This window comes from Sander lucioperca, chromosome 6, assembly GCF_008315115.2.
Source record: "Sander lucioperca isolate FBNREF2018 chromosome 6, SLUC_FBN_1.2, whole genome shotgun sequence".
Taxonomy (NCBI): Eukaryota; Metazoa; Chordata; class Actinopteri; order Perciformes; family Percidae; genus Sander; species Sander lucioperca.
The window spans coordinates 18,695,370-18,710,492 of NC_050178.1; the positions used below are offsets into that span (position 1 = coordinate 18,695,370).

The 15,123-nt window shown below is 38.9% G+C and overlaps 1 protein-coding gene across 1 annotated transcript; it reads left to right on the forward strand.

Moving 5' to 3' along the window:
- The first annotated feature begins 7,722 nt into the window (after positions 1-7,722).
- Positions 7,723-15,078, forward strand: LOC116034533 (deoxyribonuclease-1-like). Its single transcript, XM_031277237.2, is given in 10 exon segments — positions 7,723-8,084; positions 10,833-10,918; positions 11,433-11,527; positions 11,697-11,774; positions 12,804-12,904; positions 12,973-13,013; positions 13,015-13,086; positions 14,140-14,294; positions 14,679-14,772; positions 14,873-15,078. Coding segments are annotated over 9 exon segments (771 nt in total). The 5' UTR covers positions 7,723-8,084; positions 10,833-10,837; the 3' UTR covers positions 14,927-15,078.
- The last annotated feature ends 45 nt before the right edge of the window (positions 15,079-15,123 follow it).

Sequence of the window (15,123 nt, forward strand, 5' to 3'; positions counted from 1 at the left end):
ACTTGTAGAAAATGTTCACACACCTGGCTGATCTTCCGGTAATATTTTCTGATACCACTGCCCCGAAATGCAACAATATATCCTGTAGGTTTGGTTTTGATGCAGCACTTAACAATCCTGCTGTAAATCAACAAATATTCTGAAAATAGCCTAGGCCTGCTGTTACAAATAAATGTCTTTATGATCACTGATATTTTAGTATAATACCGGTACTGGTCCGATCAACGAAACATGTCTCTGGACGGCTTAGTATTTGACCAGTTTCCATGCAGAAAAAAAGAACCTGAGTTAAATTTTCTCTGGACTTCACACATTTTAATCAATGATCAGGTGCTGCAAATGTAATTAAGTTAGATTGAGTTTAATGAAGTTTCACTGATGTCACAAAGAGCTTATTAGTTCTTATTCAGTATCTCAAAGTATAAATCACATGAGAAGACATAGACCCAAAATTTGCACAAGGACCAACTCATCAATATTTTGAACGGAATTTCTACAGCAAGCGGTTCTAGTCAAATTAGGGCCTGGAAGAAGAATAATGATAAAAAGAAGAAACAAGAAAAGAACAATATAATGCATTGCTCTGCATGCACTATACTACATTTCTGTAATGCCGTGACATTTAAGAGGGTCTATACCAGGCATGGAAAATCAAGGAATTTGAGCATTTTGTAGTAAAGTCAGAGCAAGGTCAGGGAATCTTTTTTGCATTTTGAAATGTAGTCGCCAGAATGTGATACAAAGTTGTAGAATTTTACATTTGACTTTTGCTTGCAATATTGCAGACAGGCGAGGACACATGGCTTTGCTTCTGCTACCTGTGGTGATTCCCCCCCGGCACTTACAAAATCGGTCCGCCCCAGCTACGCCGAATCTACAAAAGCTTTCATAGGTGAGCAGCCTGTGAGTTAATACAAATGTTCTCTGCTGTAGCGTAACTTATTTTACTATTTATTTAAATTTATTTTACCGTTATTAATACTTACTGTGTGTATATGTTTATACTTATATTGTTTATATCTTTTTATCCTTCTTATATTTGTATGTGTGACATGCTCCAACAACACCATGACAAATTCCTCGTATGTGCAACGTACTTGGCAATAAAGCCCTTACTGATTCTGATTCTGATTCTGATGTAACAAATAAAACAATCGCCAGCAAGTATTGTAAAAGATTGTCTCAAGATTTGCAGACCTCAATACATTTTCCTTTATTTCCCGCTTAAAATTGGTTGGTTGATGTGACTGAACCCGAACTAACCAGATATCAAATATCTGCCCGAACCCGGCCTGGCCCATAGGGTCCAGTCGGGCTCAGTTGGGGTATCCATCCTCTACTACCTACATCTCTCAGACCTGTCACACAAATGTGTCAGACCAAACCACTGCACAACAATGATCTGTTTCAGTTTATTGTTATCATTATTAAAACAAAATGTTGTTAGAGCAAACACAGAAAGACATAGTTTTCCAGTTGTTAACCCATTACTTGATACATAATTTAAATCCACATAGATTATATATAATTTTGGCCTTCATTTTATCACTCAAGCTTATGCCTGTAACGAGGGTTAATATCTGAAGTAAAGGTGTCTTATAAATTGTTTTTTCTCTCTACAGGTTGGAACAAACATCGCTGAATACCTTACAAAAAGGACAAGCACAGAGTCCCACATGTGCTTCTTCTTGGGGACAGGCATCAGTTATCGCAAGCCTTTGTTATAGTGCATGGACATGCCTTGGAGCACCCATCTCTTCTTGGGGCAGTAGATGCCTGCTTTAAGGCTTTTTATGTTTTTGATGTACAGTATCCTAGACCTTGTGCACAACTGTGGGAGTTTTTGCAGACGATATATGGTATCCCTGGACATGTTAGATCATCGGTACAGATGATGCGAGCAGTTTGCGGCACAGTGAACTGCAAACTGCTCATAACGTTATGCACACACACTAGAGTCTGGATCGGGCCAAATTTTTCTGTGCGAGCCCGGCCCGCGTCCGACAGGCATTAAGAAGTTTGTGTCTGAGCCCGACACAGTTAAAATCAAATTTTTGATTGACAGATGACGTTGAGAAGTTGCAGTGAGGAATATTTTAGGAGCACCATTTTCGGCAGTGCAGAAAGGTAGTGGCCCACACTAACTTAGTGTTGAGCCGGGAAACATGGCTAAAAGAGCTCTACAGCGAAAAGATGTGCTGGGCGAGCCGTCAGTCGGTCGAAGCTAACAGAAGCTAGCTGGCGTAAGCTGACAGCTGACCAACGCTACCAAGTGATCGGCGGAGACAGGGAGTACATGTATTTGAAAGAGTCCGGCAGTTGTGGTAGATGAAGGTCCAGTCAGGAGATTGGATGGAGAGTCCACTGAAGTCCACTGTGGTCTGAAGGGCTAATCCTTGCTAGATCACTAGCTAGTCAGGAGGTTGACAGCTAACGTTAGCCAGCTGAACAGTCGATCGATGGTGAGTAACGTACGTTACACAGGCTGGCAGCAGCACAGAGTCCAGAGTTGATAAGTGTTGGGGTGGGGGGGGGGGGTTAGAAAGGTGTTGAGAATGACCAACACCTAATCTTAAACTTACTGTAGCTACTTAATTTGCTACGACCCGATCAGAGGTTACTTAAATTGAGACGTTCAGTCAAAATCAATCATGTCACCTTCGAACGGGATCTCTGTTTGCAGGGTTCAGGCTGTACCGGACCCTCCCGGTGATCATGCTGCGCTGGGGGACCGGCTGTACAGTGAGAAGCCGCTGCTGACCGGCGCAGAGCTCTGCCGGAACTCCGACTGCTGTCTGTCCGTGCGGCCGTCTGACGGCATCAGTATTAAATTGAGACAGTTTTATTAGCGGTTAAAAACGTCTCACGTTAAATAGTAGTCTATTTCGGTACAGTTGGTTTTAACGCCTGATGCAAAGTGTAGGCCTATAGGAGTACACATGAAAACCCTGAACAAGCAGCGTCGCTGTGCTCTGTCTTTCTGCTGTGCCCCATTCACGTAGTAGTTTTACACTATGTAGATTAAACTCTGCAATTAATCCGCGGTTCACATGTATGTATGAACTGTGGTGGTCCGTTACACTCTAGGCTATATTCAACATCACTGATTAAGTAGCCTAAGTCAATCCTACAAACAACTGGACTTTAGGGTCAAGTGTTGTTGTATCCGGCCCATGTCCCGGATGTGAAAGCCTCCTTACTGGACTACCAGTGTTGGGCAAGTTACTTCCAAAATGTAATACATTATAGATTACTAGTTACTGTCATTTGAGAGTAATTAGTTATATTACAATATTACTGTCTCTGAATTGTAATGCGTTACACTACTTTTGCATTACTTTTGAGTTACTTTCACCAAAATAACAGGGGAAGTTTGATTTGGAGCTAGCTTGTGAATTTCACCACCGGATCAATAAAGTCTCCTCTTTATCCACTTTAATCATAGATTATTCATATTTTGTATAATTAATATAAATATGAAAAGTAACTAAAGCTATACAAAATAGATAAGTAAAACATATAATAGGGAAGTAGGAGAAAATGAAAATACTCAAAAGTATGGCATTGTTGTCAAATGTTTGTTTATAGCACTTCAATAAGAAATTCATGTTTAGGTTAAAACACTCTAAAGGAAATGTTCAGTTATAGTGTGATTAAAACTCACTATTTACATTATTTACAGTACTTGATTTACAGCTGATTTGTGAAAAGGTAGCCTACACAACCTTATTTAACAGTAATTTAGTTTTACCGCGAACCGTCACAGGAAGTGCTTTTATTTTGAAGTAGGCTACACGGAAGTTGTCTGTTGTGTAGCCTACTCTTGCTAGCTTACTGAGATGCAACGTGTCCGTCAAGAACTCAAGTTGTTCACTTTCTTGTTTGTAAAACTGCAACATATTGAACAGTAAATGGTCACAGTAAAAGACAAGCGTTTTTGGTCGTCATTCGAAGCGATTCCACTACAGGCAGTTACTCTCCACGGCTGATAAAAATGCAACGATATTTACGTGTAGCAAGCCTCAACATTAATTCCCGACATGTTTATATCTGTCAGCCGCTGACGTACCGTCACCTGTTGGGACATACATGCTGTCCGTACCGTCTCTGGTTCTGGCTCTGACCAAGGGAACAGAAACAGGACAGCTCACTTCAACGCAGTGTAATAACTCCTGAAAATAATATCCATCTCGCAAATGTATCTGTCTCTGCAGTCATCTCAACCATTGAATACAGCGACAGGAAAATAATACGGCTTTTTTTTCCTGTGAAGAAATGTGTCACGGTATTGGTGAATTCTTTAAAAAAACAATGCACCACTAAATGTTGCGTTAAAATGCGTTGTAACTCGCGTTACTGAGATTGTAACGAGTATAATATTACCGAAATTTAATTAGTAATGCGTTATATTACTGCATTACAGCAAAAAGGAATACATTACTGTAATTGCGTTATTTTTGTAACGCGTTACTCCCAACACTGTGGACTACTGAATATAATAATATTCCATTATATTTTGAATTGTTACCTGCCACCAGAATTTTGTGATTTCCTTGCAATAAATATTGACATTTTTACCATAAATTGGTGCCTAAAAATGTATCAGAATGCAGGAATTGAAGTCTTTTACTCTCAGAATTTCCTGGGGGAGGACCCCCAGACCCCCTCCCCCCCTGCTTTGTGTGTTCCCGCAAAGACAAATTCTGAGCAAGGAAAAACCCTGAAGTATAATCACAGACAGCCATAAAAAAACATTTAACATTTAAATTGCAGAGTTAGTTATAACTTAATATGTACAGTGTCAACAGAGAGAAACACGGACAATTGAACAGACAACATACATACTACATACCTACATACTGTAGAGAATGACAGTAACAGCATACAAACGGCATAAATAAAAATTTGTTATAAACGTGTGCTCTTTAAAAAGTAGAAAGCATTGTTTGCCAGTTACATTAAATGTTTAAAAATCCGTAAATGTCCGTGGGTGGGGCTGCACGGGCGTGGTAATGTGGGCTGGTGTGGGTGTGGTAGTAAGGAGAGAGAATGGGAGAAGGAAGTTTGTGTGAGGTGGACCTGGTCACCACAGACCCAAATCTTCTCAGCTGTTGCTACTATCATATGCTGCACTGTCTCTTCATGTGGCACTATTATTATTTATATTATAACAAGGTAATGAAATGTGTGATCAAGTGATGACTGATTAACAGTAATGTAAATGCTAAATACCCTAATACCTACATATCATGTAAGACTCAATTTCTCCATTTCTTTGCACAAAACTCCAGAAAGTGCCATTTAATGGTTTATTTTTTTTTTTTAAATGAGGGGGGGGAGGGGGCTGTCGCAGCGTCATGGGTGCGCCGTATATTTTCCTGCTTTTTTGTCCTTTGCCAATCACACCTATGATATTGTGCTTATAGTTGTAACGACCACTCAAAGTGCACAGATCATTAGATTAAATCAACTATTAAATTATCGATTAGTTGACAAAATCACGTGAGTGTGAATGGTCTTTGATGACTTCAGGCTGCAGAAAACCCTTTTTACAAATAGATGTTATTTAGTAAGAAGGGTTTGTTTTGTACATAAAGTTTAACCACACGGACAATTGAAAAGGCAGAAAGAGACAACAATTGACTACAGATTTTGTTTACATACGAACATATGTTGTGTTAATAAAACATGATTAGTTCTAAATCAAACCACCAAAAGCATATACGATATTTAAAACTAGCTCCACTTCGACCATATACAACAGTAAAAAGCTGCTTTCACATCCATGTATCAGTATCCTGTGATCAATAAAGTTTGAGCTTATCGTTTAACAATATAGTATTTCATTTACAGTAAATTGGCAGATTCATGCAGACTAGATGACCTCCACAATCTACCAGCCATCTGTCTATAATATTAATGCACTTTTATTCTAAACAGCAGTAACAGCAGGTGTGGTTTCCTCCCGCCACTTTTTACCCGCCATGACTCACTGACCACCTGAGGATCAGTGAGTCATCCATCATTGTGAAATCTCATAATTAGTTTAATTCAATCAAGTCATCTTTTATCAATAATTTTTTTGGAACTGCATATGTTTAATTGTCTTCTTTTGAGAAATTCAGAAGCCCTATAACTGAAAATGACAAATATTTCACTCATTAAATAAAGTTGTTTAGAAACTTTTTTTTTTTTTTCATTTTTTGCATGAATTGTATTTGTGTTAATGTTTCCATTTTTGGCCACTTTATACTGCATCAGATTAAAGAGGGAAATATTGTTGATGTACTAGTCACTTTAGAGAATAAGAGTACACATTAAAATCAGGATACATATGATAAGCAAGCTTAGAAAATGCATTGTTCAAGATTAAACCGACTAAAAACCAAAAAAACACTCCCAATACAAGTAATGCATTCATTAAATCAAAATTTTACTTAAATAAAAGTACAGCAGTATTATAGGCAAAATGTACTTAAAGTATCAGCAGTAAAAGTATCCTCATTCTGCAGTGAAATGCCTCTGTGACTGATACCTGATTCTATATGACAGTTCATATTGATGCATCAACGTTAGAGCTGCATGTTACTGTTGTAGCTGCTACTTTTAACTACTTTACATACAGTTAGCTAGTTTAGCCAAGTGGTTCCCAACCTAGGGGTCGGGCCCCTCTAAAGGGTCTGAGTGGCTGTGAGATGATTAGTAGGAGAGAAGATACTAAGTACTGATACACATCTGTTTTAATTCATTAATATTAATTAATTTGACCTCTTTGAGCCTAAACAAGGTTTTTAAATAAAACCAAGTAAGAAGTTTGGAGAGGAAATGTGTCTGATGAGACTAAATATGACAAGGAGCCCCAAAAGTGCAACAGGTCACGAGCCAAAAGGGAAACCACTGGTTTAATCGTTAACAATGGATTGTATTTTATAGGCTTGGAAACTACAATATTTTCCTCTAAAATGTAGTGGAGTACAAGTATAAAGAAGCAGAAAATGTTAAATGCTCAAGTAAAATACATGTGCTTATTCGTCACATATTATGCTTTTCCGTGTTTTCAGTCATATCTACAATGTTATGTTGGATTTTCATGTTAAACGTGCCCAAAACAAATATGCGAAAATAATGAGGTAAACGTATTTTAGCTAAATCCCTGTGAGCTAAAATGCTCCGCTTCCCAACTATTCTGAACACTCCGGTTTCAACAGTTTTTTCTACTCTCGGCTAACTCTAACGGTGCAGATCCATTTGACCATGGGACGCTTCTGTCGCGCCGCGCTCCACTCTATTCCTATGGGTGACGTTCTCTTAATACATCCATGGTGACGTCTAGCGACTTCAGCGTGCACGCAAAGCATTCCGGGAAGGCGGCGCTGCATTCGAAAAAATGCTGCGCGTCCAAAAACTGGCCGATGCCCATCTTTATGCAAATTAATCCGGAGTCTGGAGTGTTTTTTTTCGCGGTACAAAGTCCTGCTAAATACTCCGTTGCAGTATCTCCAGCTTCAACTAGTGAAACTCGGAGTGGATCGAGGCTTCGGAGTTTCCAGGAAGCGAGCTGGCCAATAAGAGCAGACTGGGCTTTTTCGGGAGGAGGGATTAAAGAGACAGGCGCTCCTACATAGCGTCTCATACAGAGGGTGAATACAGGTGCAGCAGCCATGGGAAGTATGAGAAAAATAAAGTTTTTTTGTTTTTTTTTAACATTAAAGCATGTAAACATGTTCTATTACAAACTGCAAGTATAATGCTATATAATAGTTGCCCTTTAAAATTGTTCTTCTGAACAGTTTCAGTATACAGTAGGTCCTACTCAGTTACATCCCACCGCTGCTGGCAGGAAAGAAAAGGGATTTACAGTATTTCCTCAGCAACTTTTTTGTCAGGTATTTACATGAATTTAACAGCAATCATTTGATTGTTTGCGAGCAAACTTTTTTGGCTGGCAGAGAAACATCCTGTCTGTCAGGTTTAGCCTATCCCGGCTGTTTACTGCAGAGAGAGACAATCAGTCACGTCTGTCTGCTGACACAGAAACAACCTCTGCTACTGTTACAGTCATTTGATTTGACTCAAACTGATTGGTGAGGTTTCTGTATGTTTCTTACTAGTTTTCTTCTTTTCAGTGACTAAAAATACTTCCAGCACCATTTAAGTGTTAATTTCACAGCTATTCATTTGATCTGACTTTATGCTGGGTATCATTTTCCATTGTGTAATGTCAGGTCAATAGTGATTGATTAATGATGAAAACATAATGTTCAGGTGTTTAGGCATATTAATATGTTAAATATATTTTTATTAAACATGTTTCCTTCTTTTCCGTGCTTCACTTCTCTCATCTCTATCTACCTAGGCCTATCCATGTATTTATTTCCTCTCTCTTCTGTCTGTCTTTTCAGATGTGCATGTACTTGAACAGTGTAAGGTGTGATAGCCTATTCCGGATTTTGTGTAGGGGTCTTTCACACCTACCTCATTATCCGGACCTTCGGACTTTTCAGTTTGATCCGAATCTAAATTACAGGTGTGAAACCTCCCCCGGACCAAAAGTCTAGTCTCGGTCCGGATCAAACTGAACCACGGACCGGTTTGTTTAGAGTGTGAACGCATTTTTTGGATGGTTCGGACCGTTCGGACCAAATAGCCTACAGGAAGCTCTGGCAGGCTCTCATCGTGTTATAAGACCTGGGAAGCTCCTTTATTAAGGAACGGCTCAGTGCTTAGTGTGTAGGATACATGAGAGAGTGAGTGACGGTGACATAAATGCGCTCAGAGCAGACAGCTGTCGGCTGTCAGAGCTGAGAATACATCAGCAGTTTACTTGTTAAGTGGTAGTAAATAAATGTAGGCTACAATGTAGGTTTCCGTTCATCTCTGAATAAATGCTGCAGAAAGAAAGTTACCGTTGTTTCGCAACATCGCAACAAAACAAAAAGTGCCACTGTAGCACGGGGAGAGCAGCAGTCATTTGAAAAAACTCCGACACAGAGAGAGAGGATACGAGAGGACGGGGAAGCTCGTCTACATTTATTATTATTAGTATTATTTTTTTTCAATTAATTTATTGAGAACATTTGCAGTTACAAACAACACATAGCCTACAAGGAAACCCGTCTACGCTGCGTTCATGCCACCTAGGAATATCAGGGACCGCCCCCGTGATTACATTGTTTTTCCGACTGCCGGTGTGCCAGTTGAGCTGGTGATCATATTAACTGGTGATATTTGCATGAAATCAGTGAATATTCAACAAGGCCCTGCCCTGCGTTCTGCTCTGCCTCCGCCCCTGGAGTGCCAGAGGCTCACATTTTCACCAAGTGTTTGCAAGTGAGACAAAATATTGGATATCGCTGAAAACATCACCAGTTTATGTGTAATACATGTCCGTTTAAGCATTATCCACACAAATACGACACATACTGTATGAACGGAAAAAAATAAAACGAATCAACGCACTAGAGATCTAGAACCTTGGATGTCATGGACAAAAAAAGTTAACAGACTAGCTTATATGTCATTTATACCACTACACTACAGACCACTGAAATGGTTTTGTGATTTCTATATTGGATTTTTAGTCTAAGTTAACACAGGTTAACATATGAGAGAAATACGTCCATGTTAACTGGTAATATCACAATTTAACATGGGCAAATGCAAGCCTCGAAACAGTGAAGTAGGTTTATCTTTGCCTCACATACCAAAACCTAACTGATGTACAACAAACAGGCATGACCCCACTTAACACTTTATTCCGTTTTGGGGGTAAATACCATATAAAAATTAAACACGTCAGTCATGCGCAAACGTGATAATTTATCATTGTTGTTGTGGGCCATCTCAGACAAAGAATGTGTAGGTCTATCTCAGAACAAACGGTCTCTTTCAACCTGTGCCACAAGTCAACTGATTATAGTTGTGTTTAATTTCATTAGACCCATATTAGGAATCTGAATCTGCAACATATCTGAATGTTATCAAACTCTGTCAGTACATCGACGTTTTGTAATCATATACCATAATGACCATGTTGTCGTCAAAGTAGGCCAACAAATTATGTGTGGGATAAATAAAAGTCAAACTCGATTTTTGTCTTATGGTAGCCATAGATACACTATTGTTATGACCATATGGTCATTGAATGTTTTGCAGAAAAGTGCTGATCCATGTTTTCTCTCAGTTAAGTTATGATTAACCGAATTCTTATGAATTCTTAAAAAAAACAAAGCACCACTAAATGTTGCGTTAAAATGCGTTGTAACTCGCGTTACTGTGATTGTAATGGGTATACTATTACTGAAATGTAATCAGTAATGTGTTACATTACTGCGTTACAGCAAGGAATACATTACTGTAATTGCGTTACGCATTATTCCCAACTCTGCCAGAGGATGAATCCCAATTTCTTGGTGATGCCGTGATTTCTCCTGTAGTGCCACCATGAGGTTCACATTTGTATTTTTGAGTCAAATATGTCAACAACTATTAGGTGGATTGCCAAGAAATTTGATTCAAATATTCATGTTCCCCTCAGGATGAACAGTAGCATAAGTTTGGTAACCATCTGACCTTTCAGGTCAAATTTTAGTGTCCATTACTTGTGAATGAGAATGTGAATGTTATGAACAAATATCTGATTTGCATCAGCCTGTGCTGTATTTTGTTATGCATGCTAATTGGCTCTATGCTAAATGCTAAACTAAGTTAGTGAACCCGCTAAACATTACACCTGCTAAGCATCAGCATGTTAGCATGCTAATGTTAGCATTTAGCTCACAGAGCTGCTAACAGGGATGTAGTCTTGTTTAAACCTCTGAAATGATTTTTAGTCAAAATGAAGATTGCAGCGTTCAACGTCAAGAGACTGGGATGGAAAAAAGTCAACAATGCCGACGTGAGGAACAATCTTATCAAGGTAACTCACTCTGCTGGACCAGTGTGAATGTTCACATAAGTTCATTCAGTATAACAATTTCATTTATTTCATATTTTTGTGATGCCTATACGGTGTGGAAATACAAAGAAAGGAGCTGTTAATTATGTAACTCAGATTTAGGATGATGACCACATTCAGTTTTAGACCTTTGTTTAGTATTTTACACTTAGTGACAGACATCAGGTCAGATTTGGTGGGACACCCACAGTTACAAACACATTAATTTGGTTTTAAATCTCAAATACTAGTGTTGATTATTTTCTATTGACATGTTGACACATCATCAAATTAATGAATTCCATTTAGCATCGTCAGTTTAGGATCCACGTATTGTGCATTGGGCTTACTGTCACACTTGAATAGGAAAAATAGCCATTGTTAATGTTACAAGTAACAGATGCTTTTCCTAATATGACAATTCATTGTGTTGTACATTTCTCTTGAACCAATTTCATTGCGTTTGCTCTTTTCTCTGTGGCTGTGTTTCTTGCAGATTGTGTCTCGGTACAGTGTGGTGGTGCTACTGGAGGTGATGGATAAGAGCGGTAAAGCCATGAATATGTTCCTTACAGAACTCAACAAGCACGGGTGAGTTCTGTACACATGGATAAATACACAATGATTCCTCTGGGATGTCTATGGACAGTATTTGTCAAACCTATCACAGTGCTCTAACTCAGAAGTAGCTGAAAGTGGAAAAAAAGATTAGGATAATAATGATGTAATGACCGTGTGAGTGTCAGTGGTTTTCTGACAGAAATCACCCGTACCTAATGGAATGCAGTGAATCTCTGGGACGAAGAACTCACAGGGAGAAGTTTGTCTACTTCTACAGGTATGAAGTGAATAATTCACTGTGAATGAAAACTGAGTACGTAAGGCCGTGACAATATAGAGTGAGCCAGTCATTCACATGGGGGTCCATGCATCATCCTGTTGGGGTTCTAATTCACAAAAATGACCGGCTAGCTCTACATTATCCTGCTTATCACACGACTACTCATACAGAGGTTATCTGGCAACACAACTTTTGCAAATGCTGTAAAAAAAAAAAAATAAAGAAGAAATTTCCAAAATGCTTAATATGGCTTTTAGCTTTGTAAATATCTAATGTTAGCAAAAGGGAAATATAAATAAATTATACAAATAACAACAAATAACTTTTCATCTATTCACACAACATTCACTACACTTTCAAATGAGGCCATGCCCATTTAGGAGACAGGAAGTGTGTACTGTTTCATACGCCTCTTGTATTCTATCTTAAGCTATAGAGTATCTCTAGTTCTTAAACTTAATAATGGTCTGTTATACAGAAATAACAGACCGTGGAATGCCGTGATTGACCAATCATAATTACATTTTTACCTAGGCCGTGTAATAAGTGTCACTAATGTCTGACAAAATAACAGCTCACTTCTGCCAAGGCTGCACAATCCTCTAAATCTCTTAATTTAGTAAAACATTTAAAAGAAATAAATTTTTTAGAAACATTTAATCTGCCCCTGGTTCTGCATCAAAATGGATGAAGAGTGCAAAATTGTGAGTTAAGAGTTACAGCCATTTAAATTTGATCGTGTTGCTGTGAGCTACCTAGAGGTGAAATGCCGTTACATTTTTCTTTTTTACTGATAATAGAAAGCCCAAAATCAAATATTCACATCCAAAAATGTTTTGTAAATTTTGTTTTGTTTAAGGGGGATTAGTATTCTGATGAGCATCTTTATACATGTCAGGAGTTATGAGCCAAAACATGAAATTCTTTAGGAATGATGACATAGTGGTGCTATTGGATTGGGGTGTGTGTGTGTGTGTGTGTGTGTGTGTGTGTGTGTGTGTGTGTGTGTGTGTGTGTGTGTCTCAGAGGGGATGAGGTGAAGATGATCAAGTCCTACCAGTACGAAGAAAGAACGGACGTGCTCGCCAGAGAACCTTACATCCTGCAGTTTGAGTGCCCAAATACAGGTGTGTGTGTGTGTGTGTGTGTGTGTGTGTGTGTATGTGTTTCTTACTAGGTGTGTTTGTGCTTACAGTTGTACAGAATCTGGTGCTGATCCCAGTCCACACCAAACCAAGGGGATGCAGAGGCAGTGCTGAACGCTCTGCATGATGTGGTCACTGCTGTGAAGAAAAGATGGAGAAATTATGTGGGTTGGAAATGTATAACGTATATAATGTAGGTTCACAAATATTATTTGATTGGTTTGAGTGCAATTTGCGAGAGGTGGCCATTTTTACAGTTAACAATAACCTTTTTTTTTTAACTGTACATGATGTAAAAAAGATTTACTCTTTTGGCCACTTCAGGGCAGCGGAACATGCTGTGAACACAACATTGGCTTATTATCGACTTATCATTTTTTATTTAACCTTTATTTATCCAGGTAAGTCGATTGAGAACAACTTCTCATTTGCAACGACGACCTGTCACATTCACACAGTTCCACATTCCTACCTGGAAGCTGCCCAGTACAACCACAGTCTGATTTGCTGACCACTGTGCAGCTCCACTGGAGCATTTGGGGTTAAGGGCCTTGCTCAAGGGCACCTCAGTGGTGGTAATGAGGGAGAGACAAGCGCTGCTCTTTCACTTTCCCCACCCAGATTTTATCCTGACGGTCTGGGGATTGAACCGGCAACCTCCCGGTCACAAGCTCGCTTCTTTAATCTTTAGTCATATTCTTAGTCATATTTAAATATAATATGGTAAACAGTTTCTACTTTCAGCATGTATAGAGCAACATGATGATTCATTATGAGTCTTTGTGTTGATGAATGTCATTCTCTCTCTCTTTGTTGTTTTTGCTCTCCACCAACTCCTGAGGGAAATATCTGTCTCTTTAGCTGCTAAATGCTCAACTCTGTTCACCAGCTATTTTTTTTGAACCAAAACAATAACATGAGACGCTGGTTAAAGCTCTATAGAGCTGAGGGGAACTGCAGCTATGGGGGAAGGTGAGCCTACTCGGCTGTGGGTATTTACTGGAAACAGTAGCCTACTACTGCAGTTCTGCTACATACTGAGCTACAAAACAAATCAGTACTCAATCATTCTTGTTCAGTTTTGCTGAAGACTTTAGTTCTCACCTCTGTGTGGATAATGTGCATTGCTTAAGGCCCAATATTATTACCTATTTTTGTAGGACTTACACAGAGCTGGTTGGTTGTTAATGATATATTATGTTGTTTTTGTTCTGCAGAACATTATGATTTTAGGGGACTTTAATGCAGATGGACGTTATCTTTTAGATGAAAAGAAGAAAAAGATCCGCATCCGCTCTGCCTACTACTGTTGGCTGATAGGTGATGATGTCGACACCACGACGAGCAACTCTAATGATCACACCTACGACAGGTATCATCACATCATGTTTTGTAGTTTTAATGTTGAGGAAATACAGTCAGTTTTGCTAGAATGTCTGCCTCCACGACAAACACAGTGGATGAGACAGGCCAACTGTCTTCATGGGGAACATTCATTTGGTAGAAAGTAGTACTTAATAGTTTGATATTGTGAATGCCGAACACAATTCCTTGCACCTCCATGGCTCCACATCTGCATGGCTACATACCACTAGAGGTAGCCTACAGCGTAAATGAATAAAACAAATTTTGCTTGAACTTACCTTTTACTGGAGGAAGTTCTAAGAAGAACAGGTTTTGTCTGCATGTTAAAACATTGTGTAAAGGTTTTTCACATGGACAAATAAATGTCTGATTGTGCATTTTCTGCCAACAGGATTGTGGTGTATCATAAGATGCTTAAAGGGGTCGTCCCTAACTCAGCTCAACCTTTCAACTTCCAGAGAGCTTACCGCCTGTCTGATGCCAATGTAAGACTGTTTTAGTCCGAGATCAGTTAGAAAACTTTTATACGATAAAGTTCTTCAACACGTTGATCTTCAAAAAGATTTATGACTGGTTTTCTTCCAGGCGGCAGCCATCAGTGACCACTACCCTGTGGAGGTGGAGCTTTGGAATAATTAACATCAACAAAGGAGAAAAGTACACATTTTTACTTGTTTTACTGACACTGTGTCAGTAATGTAATGCAGTGATACAGAAATGTAGTAGAGTAAAACTCCCTATTTCCCTCTGAAATGCACTGGAGAATAAGTAAAATGGAATTACTCATGTTACGTACAAACACTTTAAAATTGTATTAAGTACAGTACCTAGGTTAA